At 37.2% G+C, this 14,159-nt stretch overlaps 1 protein-coding gene across 13 annotated transcripts in view; it reads right to left on the reverse strand.

The window, feature by feature from the left end:
- LOC138741338 (low choriolytic enzyme-like) overlaps positions 1-14,159 on the reverse strand; it is a 143,077-nt gene that overhangs the window by 53,627 nt on the left and 75,291 nt on the right. For 12 of the 13 annotated variants that reach the window (XR_011343465.1, XM_069895254.1, XM_069895287.1 and 9 more), the window contains 2 exons: positions 7,061-7,239; positions 848-929 (listed from right to left, as the gene is read on the reverse strand). The exons of the other annotated variant lie outside the window; for it this stretch is intronic. Coding sequence is in view for 11 of the 12 variants with exons in the window: in XM_069895254.1 (XP_069751355.1) it covers positions 848-929; positions 7,061-7,239 (261 nt within the window). In the remaining variant the exon portion in view is untranslated. The remainder of the gene's footprint in view (positions 1-847; positions 930-7,060; positions 7,240-14,159) is intronic. 13 annotated transcript variants of the gene reach the window in all.

Below are 14,159 nucleotides of genomic sequence, written 5' to 3' on the forward strand. Positions count from 1 at the left end.
GCAACTTTGAGTCTCTGTTTGTGCTTAGAGGTGCACATGGACCACCCTTACAGAGACCATATGAGAGCTCCTCAGAGTGCTACAAAATGATTATACAACTTGTGTGCTGGACATTGGGGAGAATCCAGAGACATTTAAGATTGACTGACTTAAAGCCTGCTCATTTCGATCTTGATTGGCCCTTGCCATGACTCTCGATGCGAAGGCGTGGACCACTGGCCAAGGGCAGTGGACAGTAATGGCACCAGAGGGGGGGTAGCCATGTAACAGCTCACCAGAGGCTTAATCGATTTGGTTCAGGAGGTTCTGAGTGATGTCATGACGTCACAATGTGATGACATAATTTGGAACGCGCAGGGTTTTCAAAAACTCCGAGTGACTGTTTGAGTATATGATTTTTGACTCGACTATGTCTGATTATTTTCTCGAATTTAATTTCACACTGCAACACAGTTGCCATTGGTAAACCAATTTTCCAATGTAGTCTTTATGTCTCATTGGAATGAATATTCATTAATAATCAAGTATTTATTTTAAAGACTGCTGTTATTTTCTATCATCATGCCTTTCAAATCTCTCAATCCACTTTAACTTATGCACCCTTCATACCAAGGCAATTGCTTTTATTTAAATTTAAGATTCTATTAACCATGGTGACTCCAAAGCTGTTAGGTTGTACCAGATCTATGGACATTGTTATCTCTTAGTGATCCTCCAAAGTGGATGATCAACTATTCAGTACGTATTGTGAGTGTAGGTTTGAAGAATCAATACAAGCCTTGGTGGTTATTTTCACTTTCATGAACACATAAAAATACATAAAGCAAGTTTCTGGTCTCAAACTTACCTCCCATAGTGCATGATTGAGGTATAATCATATTCTGTGCCTAGGTTATTTGTGTTAATTAGGTTAAAATTATATTCTTTCCCTGTAAAGATAATATTTCCAAAATTATTTGCACTGGGCCTTAAAGACCTAGAAAAGTCAGTCAACATTCTTAAAATATGTTCTATACATGTAACACCTTAAGAAAACACATTCAGGGAAGCTTATGCAAACAAAAATTGGTGTAGAGTTGCGCAACAAAATATTCAGACAAATCTCCAAAAATGGGGAAAAGGAAGGTTTCCATTATTGAAATAGAAATCCAAGAAAAGTAGGTCACAGAAGGTGGTTCATGGGATGATTGAGATTGAGTGCTGGTCCTCATTACACATTACGGAACTGGGCCTGTGCTCTTAACATACACATTCAAGTTCATTTTAAAAGTGATGGGAGGCCTGGCATCATTTCAGGCAATGAGTTTCCAGAATTCTATCCTCCAGTTGGAAAATACATGAACTCCCCACTAATTATTCCATCAATTATATCGCATATGTGGCCAAAAGTAATCAAACTAGGGTTTAAATGCTTGATCATAGCTTGTAATTTGCAGTTTAGTTAATAGTTTTAGTATAACCTCCTTTGTGTATATTTTGTTCGTCAGCTAATAAAGCAAAGTATCCAGTAAACCTTTAATCCACCATATTCTTACATTATCTTTAACGATGAGTGCCTTTGTACTCTCCATTTCTCGACATATCCTCCCAATTACTGTATATTGCCTTAACATGTACACCATCCAAAATGCTTTGCCTCACATTTCTATGGATTAAATTCCATTTGTCACTTTTCTGACCAGGCAAGATCATCTACACCTTCCTTCCTTCTTCATTGTATTTTTCTATGAGGTGCCTGAGTTGCCCCAAGGGGCCAAAGCATGGAGAAAGTGGACAGCACAAAGTTCCTTGCCATGGATGTAACAGATATCCTATCCTGGACTCACAACACCTCCTCATTAGTCAGGAAGATGCAGTAGTGCCTACACTTCCAAAGGAGGCTGAGGAGGGTAAGGCTATCTGGATAACATTTTACAGGAGCACATCAAGAGTGTCCTGTCTGGCTGCATTATTGTGTGGTATGGTAACTGCAAAGCATTGGACCATAATTCAATACAAAAGATCATCAAAATGGCTGAGATCACTGGGGTTTCTCATTCCTCTATTAATGACATTTATTAGGAGCGTTGCTTAAATAGGGCTTAAAGAATTATTGAGGACCCTTTCCATCACAGAATCTTTGGCCACCCACCATCAAGGAGGAACAGGAGCATCAAAATCAGCATTGCCAGGCTGAGAAATAGCTTCTTCCCTCACGCTGTGAGATTGCTGAACCTGCAGGGAAAAATCATCCCTATATATCTAATATATATTTATGGATGAATATCTGTTTGTTTGTCTGTTCTCCATGCAAATCAATGTGGAGCACTCTACAAATGTCCAAGCAGGTTCAGTAGGGGTAACATTTGATGCTGAATGTCATGAGCACATTGAGTTTAACCTTTAAGGTCATATGAAGTTCAAAAGTTAAAAAAATTGAACTTGCACCTCAATTAGTTACGATTCTGTGCATCAATGCACATTCAGAGCATGTAGTCAACAACTGAGTGTTTTATTTCCCGGGCAACGCTGGGTATCCTGTTAGTTGTCGTTGTTGTCATGGCGATCCCTGGAAGTTGAGGATGGTGGTCTTTGCTCCTATGGGCTCTCAAGTAGCTTACGAGTCCAATCTTGGAAAAGGGCCCACTGAGCGAAGACGACTGTGTGGGTAGATGTTTAACATGTACTTGATGTTGCACTCCAAGAAGCACATGATACTTCACAAATCAACCAAATAGTTCTAATGGCATAAAAACCACATTGATTGGAGCTGATGGATTTGTTGTCATCTTTGTCTGCCCTCAGAGCCATTGAGTTAAAAGTAACTTCATCCGCCTGTTCCACTGTTGAGATCTTGGTTGGATTGTTCTTTGTCAGGGACCTCACCCTTGACCTTACTGCCATGGGTGGCCCTACCAGGAGCATAGCTCCAGACAGCATCACTCTTGGGATCTCAGGACCACACAAGATTTGTTTCTTGCTCCCTAGCTAACTTCGAATCCAATTTGCAAATCTCCCTTTGATCCTATGGACGTTCTTTTTGTGCAGCCCAATAGGGGATCTTGTCAGAAGCTCTGTTAACTTCAACAAACACTATCATAGTTCGCTTGTCTTGTTACCACTTCAAAAGTAGTGCCTTTTGGCCACATGTCCAGAGCTTTGTGGAACTCTTCTCACATGCCTGAAATAATGTTGTTTCAACACCATTCAAAAGGTAGTGCTGGATAAAGCAGTTTGTTCGACCAGCACCCTATCTTTCTCATTCCACATTTACTCTATGCATTGTGGAAACAATGTGCATTATCTTCACGATAATTTAGTAACTCACCTCAATACCTTCCTGACATGCAAACTACCATCCTGAAGGATAAAGGCTAAATAACTCCTCCTCACCAAAATTATGCAAGCCTTACTGCCATTTGGTCAAAATTTTAGAATACTCTATCTCATATCGCTGAGCCTTCTCCACATAGATTGCAATTCAAAATGGCAATTAATTTCTGCACTGTTAAGAATAATTAGTCATGGAGAACAAATGCTGGCCTTGGCACTGATGTTATCATTTGTTAACTAATAGGTTATTTCTAACCTTGGGTTTGAAGAAGGGCATCAGGAAAGAAGATAAATACTAATATTCTGTATTTCTGTATCCAAACCCATATATCCAGAGTCACAAACAAATCTTCCAGGTAAGGCAGAGTTTTACATGCACATCATCCAAGTCCATTCAGTTTACTCACTGTGGCCTCCTCTACATCAGTGGGACCCAATGCAAATTGGGTGACACTTTACTGAACACTTATGCTCTGTTTGTGAGTTTCCTGGAGCCAACCATTTGAACTTACCCAACCATCTCTACAACAGGTTTGACCTTGGCTTCATCCATTGTCAGGGCAAGGGCCAATGTAAACTTAAGGAACAGTACACCATATTCTTCCTTGACAGCCTTAAATGGCATGAACATAGTTTTCAAATTTTAGGTAACCCCCTACACAGATTACAGATTTATTGTCAGAGTACATACATGACATCACAGACACTTCTGAGATTCCTTTTTCCTGTGGCCATGGCAGATTTACCACTAATTGGTAGTGCAAAAATAAACTGCACACAACAAATAACGAATGCAAACAAACCGACTGTGCAATACAGAGAGAGCAAAGAAAATCAATAAAATGCACAAGTAGGAGTCCTTAAATGAGACCTTGATTGAGTTTGTTGTTGAGAAGTCTGATGGTAGAAGGGTAGCAACTGTTCATGAACCTGGTGGTTTAAGTCTTAGGCCACCTATGCCTCTTTCCTGATGGCAGCTGTGAGAACTGAGCATGTGCTGGGTCGTGTGAGTCTTTGATGATTGCTGCTGCTCTACCACAGCAGTGTTCCCTATAGATGTACTCAACAGTGGATAGGGTTTTGCATCTAATGTCCTGGGCTATGTCCACTACCTTTTGGAGAGTTTATGCTCAGGGGTATTGTTGGTCCCATACCAGACCATGATGCAGCCAGTCAGCACACTTTCCACCACACATCTGTAGAAATTTGTCAGGGTTTCTCTGCAAACTCCTGAGGAATGACATGCTCTCTTCATGATGCTATTGGTGTGTTGCGTCCAGGAAAGATCCTCCGAGATAGTGACTCCCAAGAACCTTAATGTGCTCACCCTCTCTACCTCTGATCCCTCGATGATCACTGGATTGTACACCTTTGGCTTTCCTTTCCTGAAGTCAAAAATCAGCTCCTTAGTTTTGGTGACATTGAGTGCAACGTTGTTGTTGATGCACCATTCAGCCAAGTTTTCAATCTCCAACCTGTATATTGACCCATCCCCTTCCTTTATATAACCCACTACCGTGGTATAGTCGGCAAATTTGTAGATGGTGTTATAGTCGCACCAAGCTACACAGTCGTAGGTGCAAAGTTATACACCTATTTTATTCTTCTGTTTCCATTTTTCTTTACCTATTCTTGCACATATTCTTTTTTTCTCTCTCCCTCTAATTTTTCTTTCCCCATCCACTTAACTAATAGTTTCTACCTTGACCTGTCTGTCCCCTCACATGTCTTCTTTCCTAAACTATACTGTATCACCTCTGGGCCCCTCTCCCAGGTTATTTTCCCCTTTATATATATGTAATTTCACCCATTCTATCTTAGAATTGATAAAGGGTTTGGACCTGAAACGTTGATTGACCATTTCTACTGACCACTGTCTGACATGCTGAGTTCCTCCAGCAATTATTTTTACTCAAGATTCTAGCATCAGCAGCTTTTGTGTTTCTCCTGATGTACACTGATGGGAAGCACCTTATACAGTAGTTAGAACTCCATTGTTCTTTGAGTGGATCAACTTTTGTTAAAATTAAGTTGTCCAGTGGATTTCAGGGATCAGTGAAAACAACATGTATAGAGGCTATAGCAGCATATATCTTGAATGTCTGGATGAGGATTAAATCTATCCATGGAGAAAAACTCAGAAACTTTTCCTGGTGTAGACAGGGCGGCACTATCTGTAAGGAGTTTGTATATTCTTCTCATGTCTGCATGGGTTTTCCCCGGGTACTCCAGTTTCCTCCCACTGTTCAAAACATACCAGGGGTGTAGGTTAATTGGGTGTAATTGGGCGGCATGGACTCATGGGTCAAAAGTGCCTGTTATCATGCTGTATGTCTAAATATAAAAAAAATTAAAAGTTTAATAACTTCCTGACAGTACAATGCACTGTATAAATTGTGATAAGTTACTGAAGCCAACTGATGAAGAAAACCATTTTACATAGAAGTAAAGGAGCCTACTGCCATTTCTGTGCTGCTTTTCATGATGTTTGCCTGTACACCTAACAAATTTGGGTAACAATCGCCGAAATGAAACAAAGTTGTTTCATGCATTTCATCTTCAGTAAAATCAATACATGAAAAGTGGTAGTGAAAAGCCACAAGGGACTCTTGAATGATGTCCAATTCCCACCTCCTCTTATCAAAGCTCTTTCATAACTTCTTTCTTTTTAAAATATTTTTATTGAGTTTAACTATTAATATAGTGAAGCAATATGATAACATATAATTAAAGTGAATGTACAACCAATTTTAAATTTCATTCCTATCATTAAAAGTGATTGTTTGTTAAAATGATTATATATAAAAATCAATTAAATAATATTATCGCAAACTTCATTATACCTTAGTATAGTATCACTATAGAACTAAAGACTATTGAACTAAAATTTTAACTCTGCTTCTATCTCCACAGGTGACAGTTATCCTATGAAGTATTTCCAGCATTCTCTGATTTTGTTTAGAAATCAAGGTATATAGTGAAATCTCACCAGGCATGACCATATTTTGAAAACAGTTAACATTGCTAAACAGACCAGAAGTTAATTGGAAGCCTTGAATGTTCAGAAATGAACATGGATCTGGCATGATTTGGTTCTGATGAAAGCTCCCAGTGGCTGCACTAGTTTATTGCACTGTGAATTAGTAACAGGAAAATACTCCAATATGTATATTATAATCATTGCATTAAATACACTTGGTTGGAGCACTGGATTCAATTCAATTTATCCAATATTGCAGTTTCTAATGAATGCAAGAATTCTGCCCACTATATTGGATCACTTAAAAAAATCTCTCCTGATCATCCACTGCTCTGTGTGATCACTGTGTTAGTCAAGAGGGGATTATTTCACTACCAACATCATGGTTGTCAAACTTTGAACCATTCTCATAACCATTCTCTGTATTTATGAAGCATGTCACTCTATGTTACCCTTCTCCAAGCTTCCTCCACCACTTTCTTTTCTTCTGAGCAATATAGTACCATCTTTCTTATGTAGTGTTATTTTGGGAAGAATGATCAAGAAAACCTTGATTTTCCCAGATTCTGCAATGCATAGCCAATGCCAGCAAAAGCACAAACCAGAAATGAAACAAATAATGAACCACACTATCCATTCAAACAATAATTGACTAATGACCAGAATAAAAGAATACACAGTTGACACAATTAAAGAAATTAAAGTAAATTTATCTTGAAATCAGCAGGTTAATATCAAAGAGCAAATTGATGTTCTCAAATTTCTTACCAGGTTCAATATTTCCATAGTATATTGTGACATAATTATCACGGTCACTCCTGCAATGCTCATGTTGAAAACCAATAGCATGGAGAAATTCATGTGTCACTACACCAAAATCTACACAAGATGGTACTTCCAGTGATAATGTCCTCTCAGATTTTCCGTAACCCACATGTGCATAGCACCTAAGAAAACAATGAATGAAAAACAATTGCATTTTGCTTTCTATTAAGATTATATTAAAATATGATATTTGTCTGTAGATTCCCCCAGTAGGTGTGCAGGTAGCTGTGGAGTGTAGGTACAATACACAACATACTGACAGAAATCAGAAAGTTAGGCAAAATCTATGGAAAACAATAAGCAGTCAATGTTTTGGCCCCGAGCCCTTCTTCGGGTATCACTGGCCCAAAGCATCAACTGCTTATTGTTTTTCATTGATGCTGCGTGATCTGCTGAATTCCTCTAGCATGTTTATGTATTGTACTACAGGAACACAATCCTTTATCCAGACATCTAAAATCTGGTAAGGGCCAAAATCCAGCAATTGGGGAAAGTGACAGTAGCATGAGTCAGGTGGGCAAGAGACCGGCAGCGCCAATCGGGTGGGCGAGGGGGGGGTGAGACTGGCAGCGTGACTCAGGCAGGCAAAGGGGGGAGACTGGCAGCACGAGTCAGGCGGGTGGGGAGACGGCAGCGCGATTGGAAGGGGGTGGGGGTGGATAAGGCAGCACAATTTGGGTGATCTTAAATCTGGCTTTTTGAAATCTGGAAAAATCCAAAATTTGGAACACATTGTCCCCCAAGCATTCTGGATAAAGGATTGTGTACCTGTAATTCCCAGTATCTGCAGACCTCGTGTTTACCCTTCTGTAAAGTGGAGGTCTGCAGATGTAGGTAGGATAGTTGTTGAGGAAGGTTAAAACTGAGATGGTAGGGGTCTCAGAGCAGAGGTACAATTACCTGGAGGAGAAATATTAAGCACAGTCAGAAACAGTAATGACCATATTTGATGGCATATGACCATTTTTTAACCCAAAAATGACTCAAAAATATCCCCCAGTCTTATATGTGAAATTAAAATTAAAGTGATAATGTTGAGTAACACTGACAGCGATCGCTGCGTGGCTCACTAGCATCACTGCCATCTATTGTTGGGGGCTGGTGGTGAGCTTTTGGGGTGAGCGGGGCAGTGGAATCAGTATGGAGGTGGCGAGCTGTTGGGGAGAGTGGGATGATAGGATCAATGTGGGGACTGGTGGTGGGATGTTGGGAGACTCTCCCAGCAGAACGCTGTCACTCCCGCTCCCCGCTCTCTCCCAGAGGCTCACTGTCTGTTCCCAAACTGATCCCACCACCTCACTCCCCCAACAGCCTGCCACCAGTCCTGAAACTGATCCCACTCCTCTGCTCTCTCCCAGGAGAGAACCAGAGTGGGGAATGACAGCAGCACTTTGTTTTAATAAAATGTTTATTGCTATAACTACCGTATTTGATGGCATATACATAGGCCAACGCTAGGATGAACAGGTATGTGTTCCTTCTATGTCTGGGATAGTGGCAGCAGCTCTGGGAGGGTTAGGTTAGGAGAGTGGTGGAGCTTGGGGTGGGGTGCCTTCAAGTGCCATCCCAGGCCCTGGGGATTCCTCTCTCTCTGATACCAGGCCTTGGCAGAAATACCAGGAAGACAGCGGGGGAATCCCTCCCTCCCTGATACCAGGACCAGTCAGAAATACTGGGGTGAAAGCGGGGGATCCCTGCTTCGCTGATGCATGGGCTAGGCAGCAATGCCAAGCTCCCCAAAATCTCATGTTCGCATATGAGATCCAGGGGACTTTTTTGGAATAATTTATTTGGAAAAAGGTGGGGGGGTCTATATGCAGTCAAATACTGTAATTTGCTTTTGTTTTCTCTTGTATACTACAGCTGGATTATTATTAAAAAGATTTTTCCTGCTGTCCTAGTTGCATGTTTTGTGCATTTTTCTTCTATACTGTAGCTACATATTTCAATGACATTAAATGATAACCTATAAACAAACTAGAAAAAATTCTTAATATTCCCTGATGAAATGGGGGGGAGGAGGTGGTCTAATATGCCTGTGGGTCTTATATGTCATCAAATACGGTAATTTAAAAGGGCGGAACATGAACAGGAAGTGGAACCTAAACTCTCCTGAGGATTTAATCTAAATACCCAAATTAAAAATAATTTTTGGAAATATTAATTATTTTTAAACCTTTTGAAGATTTCTAAACAAAAGTTATTATGGTTGGTAGAGGGAAGAAAGCAATTAGAGTGAGGAAAATGCAGTCTCAAGAAATGAAGAAGATGGAAGAAAAAAATCTACCTCGAAGTTGGAGCTAGAAACTCCAAAGCCTCCCAGGTCTGTTGAAGTGATTTCTGAATACATGTGCCCGACATCAGTGCCATCTGCCCAGGAAACTGGGGAAGATGGCGCTGGAGTTGGACCTATCTCTCCGGAGGAATATGAGGAAGTTCTGCACAGGCATCATGGAAAGCACCTGCACATGCGTGGAGAGGGGGAGAAAAACCTGGAATGGAGACTTGATACCACTGCAGCTGGTGATGCTGGCAGAAGAGAGGAAGTGTATCCTGGAGAAAAGCTGTCAGATTTTAAAAATCATCATCTGGCAGTGAATAAGAATATCAAGGAGATCAACAAAATTCAGATGATTTAGAAAAAATGGAATATAAGGAAGTAGTAGGAGGCTTCCGAAGGTTAAAAGACAAAGTTCAGAAATAAAAAAAAATATCTAAATTAATGGAGGGTCGATTTAATAAATTACAAGATAATATGCAGACTAACCAGTCTAATATAAATGACAATAGACTGGATACGAAAAATGTGGCTTCTAATATTGTTAAAGGGAGAGTTAAAAAGATTGAATTTGACCTGCAAGTTGTAAAAAATGATGTGGAAATTTGTATGGCAAAGGTGGAAAGGGTGGAGAATTCAGACATGCTTTGGAGAAAACAGAAGAAAGCAATGATGGGAAAAAATGGGCAGACTGGAAAACCATAGTAGACATAATAATGTCAAGATTGCAGGCCTTAAGGAAGATCCTGGAGGAAGTGTGAACTCTGTGGAAATTTTTCAAAAATAGATTCCTAAAATTTTGGGAGAAGAGAATTTTCCAAATGGAATTGAATTAGAAAGAGCCCAAAGGGGATTAAGGTAGAAATCACTGATGTCTCAACCACCTAGACCAATATTGATTAAGTGTCTTTGCTATCAGGACAGGGAAAAAAAATTTAAGACTTGCAATTGAGAAGGCAAGGCAACAAGCTGGGCCTTGGTGATTGATTGAAATTAGGTTTTCTTTTATATTGATTTGAGTAGAAATGTGGTGGAGAGAAGGAAAAACTTTAATTCAGCAAAAGTAATTCTTTGGAAAAAAGGTTATAGATCTATTTTTCAATTTCCAGCAGTGTTAAAGGTGTTTATTTTTTTTGCTGAATCTCTTCCTTGGATTAAGGAGGAAATTCAAGAAAGTTTGGAAGGTTCTAGTCCTGGTTGAAAGATCCATAGAGAAGAGCTGCAGATACAGAGTTCACCAAAGAAGATTGCACCACTTCAAGTTATAAGCCATGAACAAGGACCATATAGTGATTTGGAGATATAGAATTCTTCTTGTCAATTATAAAAAGATATTTGATGTTTTTTAAGAGACTGTCCTTTTTTGATTTAATTGTAAGACTATTTTCCTTGGGAGGGAGAGGGGATTGCTTACTTGTTTGTTTCAACCATTATGTGTCTTTTTGTGGCTACTGCCACAACCCATGTGGTGGGGGGGGGGGGGGGGAGGGTAGTGCTGTTTGCTATAATCAGCATTTATAACGGAGGATTTTTTATGTTTTTTACTGTTTCCTTTTTATTCTTTGGGACAGAGTGTTTAGCGGGAGTTCATTCTTTTAGAAAGAGGAGACCTGGAAGATTTAGAGATGGAGAGACAGGATTTTAAGATAATGGATAAGGATAACAAATTTTTTTAGTTTTAATGTTAATGGGCTTAACAGTGCGATTATAAGGAAGGGAATATTAGTTAATATTAAAAAAATGAAAGTGGATATTGCTTTTATACAAGAGACACACTTGACAGAGAAAGAACATTTAAAATTAAAGAGAGATTGGGTAGGTCAAGTGGCAGCTTCATCTTTTAACTTAAAAGCTAGAGAAGTAGCAATTTTAATTAAGAAAACATTACCAGTGAAAATTCAAGAGATTATAATGGATGCTGTGGGAAGATAATGCTATAGTTCATTGTCAAAGTTACTCTGAAATGTGGACGCTCATGTGTATTTATGCACCAAATGTTGATGATAAAGATTTTATAAGGGAAATTTTTACATTTAGCAGAATCACATGAAAAGATATTAATAGGAGGGGATTTTTGTTTAGATCCATAATTAGATAAATTAACAGTAAGAATGAAAGCAGCTAAGAGGACACAAAAGCTGATGAAAGAATTAAATTTAATTGACATTTGGCATAGGTTGAATCCTACAGAAAGGGATTATTTGTATTATAAAGACATTATTCTTATTCAAGAAATGATTTTTTTCTGATATCAGCACATTTACAAGAAAGAATTAAATGTATAAAATACAAGGCAAGAATTTCATCTGATCATTCTCTATTAATGACATGTTCAATTTCTGAAAAAGGAAATTTTCAATATAAATGGAGGTTTAACTCTATGCTATTAAAAAGAGTGGAATTTTGTGATTTTATAAGAGAACAAATCCAATTGTTCTTAGAAATAAACTCTAAGTCTATGGAAAATAAATTTATTATATGGGATGCACTTCAAACATACTTAAGAGGACAAATAATAAGCTATTCTGCTAAAAATAAAAAAAAAGACTATATGAAAGAAACTAACAAGTTGGAACAAGAAAAAGATAATTTGGAATAGGAGTTACAGAAGAAAGCTACTGAAGAAAAGAGGAAATCTTTAATTAACAAGAAACTTCAATATAATACTATTCCAAAGGTCAGAACAGGAAAAAAACAATTCTGAGAACTAACCAGAGATATTATGAATTAGGAGAAAAATAATATAAGGTGTTAGCATGACAGTTAAAAGCAGAACAGATGTCTAGAACAATAAATATGCTTAAAAATAAATCTGGAGTAATTACATATAAATCTCAGGAGATAAATTATTCTCTTAAGGATTTTTATATGGAATTATATCAATCAGAATCAGTTCAAAATGAGAATAAGATAAATATATTTTTATCTCAAATAAATTTACCTAGTTTAAATGATCAAGAAAGGAATTATTTAAATTGTGATTTTACAGTAAGAGAAATTATGAATGTAATGAATTCACTTCACCGGGAGAAGACAGATTTCTGGTAGAGTTTTATAAGAAATTTAAGGATCTTTTGATACCTCCTTTTCTGGAGGTATTAAATCAAGCAGTACAAGTTAAATCTCTGCCAGATTTCTTTTTGAATACTGTCTCACCAAAGAAAGATAGAGATCTGTTGAAACCAACATCATATAGACAAATTTAATTGTTAAATGTAGATTGTGATACTAGCTAAAATGTTAGCAAATAGACTGGCAAAATATTTACTAAAACTAATACATCTGGATCAAATGGATTTTGTTTTGTTAAGAATCTGAAATCTGCAGATAATGTTGCAAGATTGATTAGCTTAATACATTTAAATTAATTAATTTAATTAAGGGAGGAGATTTGAGTATAGCTGTAGCTTTAGATGCAGAAAAGGCTTTTTATAGATTAGAATGGGATTTCCTGTTTAAAATTTTGGAAAAATGTAAATTAGGATCAATATTTATAGACTGGGTTAAAATTATATATAAGGAACCTAGTGCAAAAGTTGTGACTAGTGGTCAGTTTTTGATGAAATTTTATTTAACTAGATTAAGTAGACAGTGGTGTCCATTATCACCAGCTTTATTTAAATGGAACCGTTAACTGAGTTAATAAGAAAAGATCTGAAGTTTACTAGTATAAAGGTGAATCAAGAAGAATATAAAATAAATTTATGTGCAGATGTTGTTTTGATTCATTTAACAGATCTTTTTAAATCTTTGGGCCAATTAAAAATTAGGTTAAAAGAATATGGAGAAGGGTCAGGTTATAAAATTAATTGGGATAAAAATGAAATTATGTCATTAGTTAAAGGAATCTATGCATAATGTAAAAAATATTGAATTTAGATGGTCAGATGAAAGCATAAAATTGAAGTATTAGAGTAGATTCAAAATTTTAAAATATTATATTTAAATTAAATTATTTATCATTATTAAAAAAAGTAAAGATTTAGAAAGATGGGATGTATTGCCTATTACATTAATAGATAAATTGTATTAAGATGAATATCTTCCTTTGAAGGAAAATATCAAATCCCTAATCACACACTTTGTTATTATCAACTCAAATGTTGGTTCGGGATGGAGAGAAGAAGGGTTTTATTTTGGAAATGTATAAATTACTGCAGCATAAAATGCCTAGGATTGAACTGCATAAATCGCAATTTAAATGGGAGAAGAACTTGGGAGTTCAATTTGAAAATGATCATTGGAGGAGTATTTGTAGAGATACTATGACAAAGTTAGTAAATGTTAGGTACAAACTGGTGACTTATAATTTTATACACCAATTATATTTGATCCCAGAATGTTTGAAAAGATATAAGCTGAGTGCTTCAGATCAGTGTTTTTGGTGCAATGATCAAAATGGCATGTTTTAGCACTCAGTATGGTCTTGTGATAGAGTTAGGGGCTTTTGGTATAGATTAAGAGATTGTTTAAAAATCATTTTAAAAGTAAAATTCTCTTTAGATCCAAAGATCTTTTTAATTGGAGATGTTAGTGAAATGGGCTTGATACATAAATTAGATAAATTTCAAATGATGTTTTTGAGATTAGCTTTAGGAGTGGCATGAAAATGTATAGTTATTTCATGGAAAGATCAAATGAGCTTAATTTACAAAGGTGGCATTTGGAAATGGAGAAGATAACATAATTTAAGGGATAAATATTATGTATTTAAGAGGATTTGGAGCCCATATTTGGATTATTTTGACTTGAAAATTTAAGACT

The sequence above is a fragment of the Narcine bancroftii genome, chromosome 1, assembly GCF_036971445.1.
Source record: "Narcine bancroftii isolate sNarBan1 chromosome 1, sNarBan1.hap1, whole genome shotgun sequence".
Lineage (NCBI taxonomy): Eukaryota > Metazoa > Chordata > Chondrichthyes > Torpediniformes > Narcinidae > Narcine > Narcine bancroftii.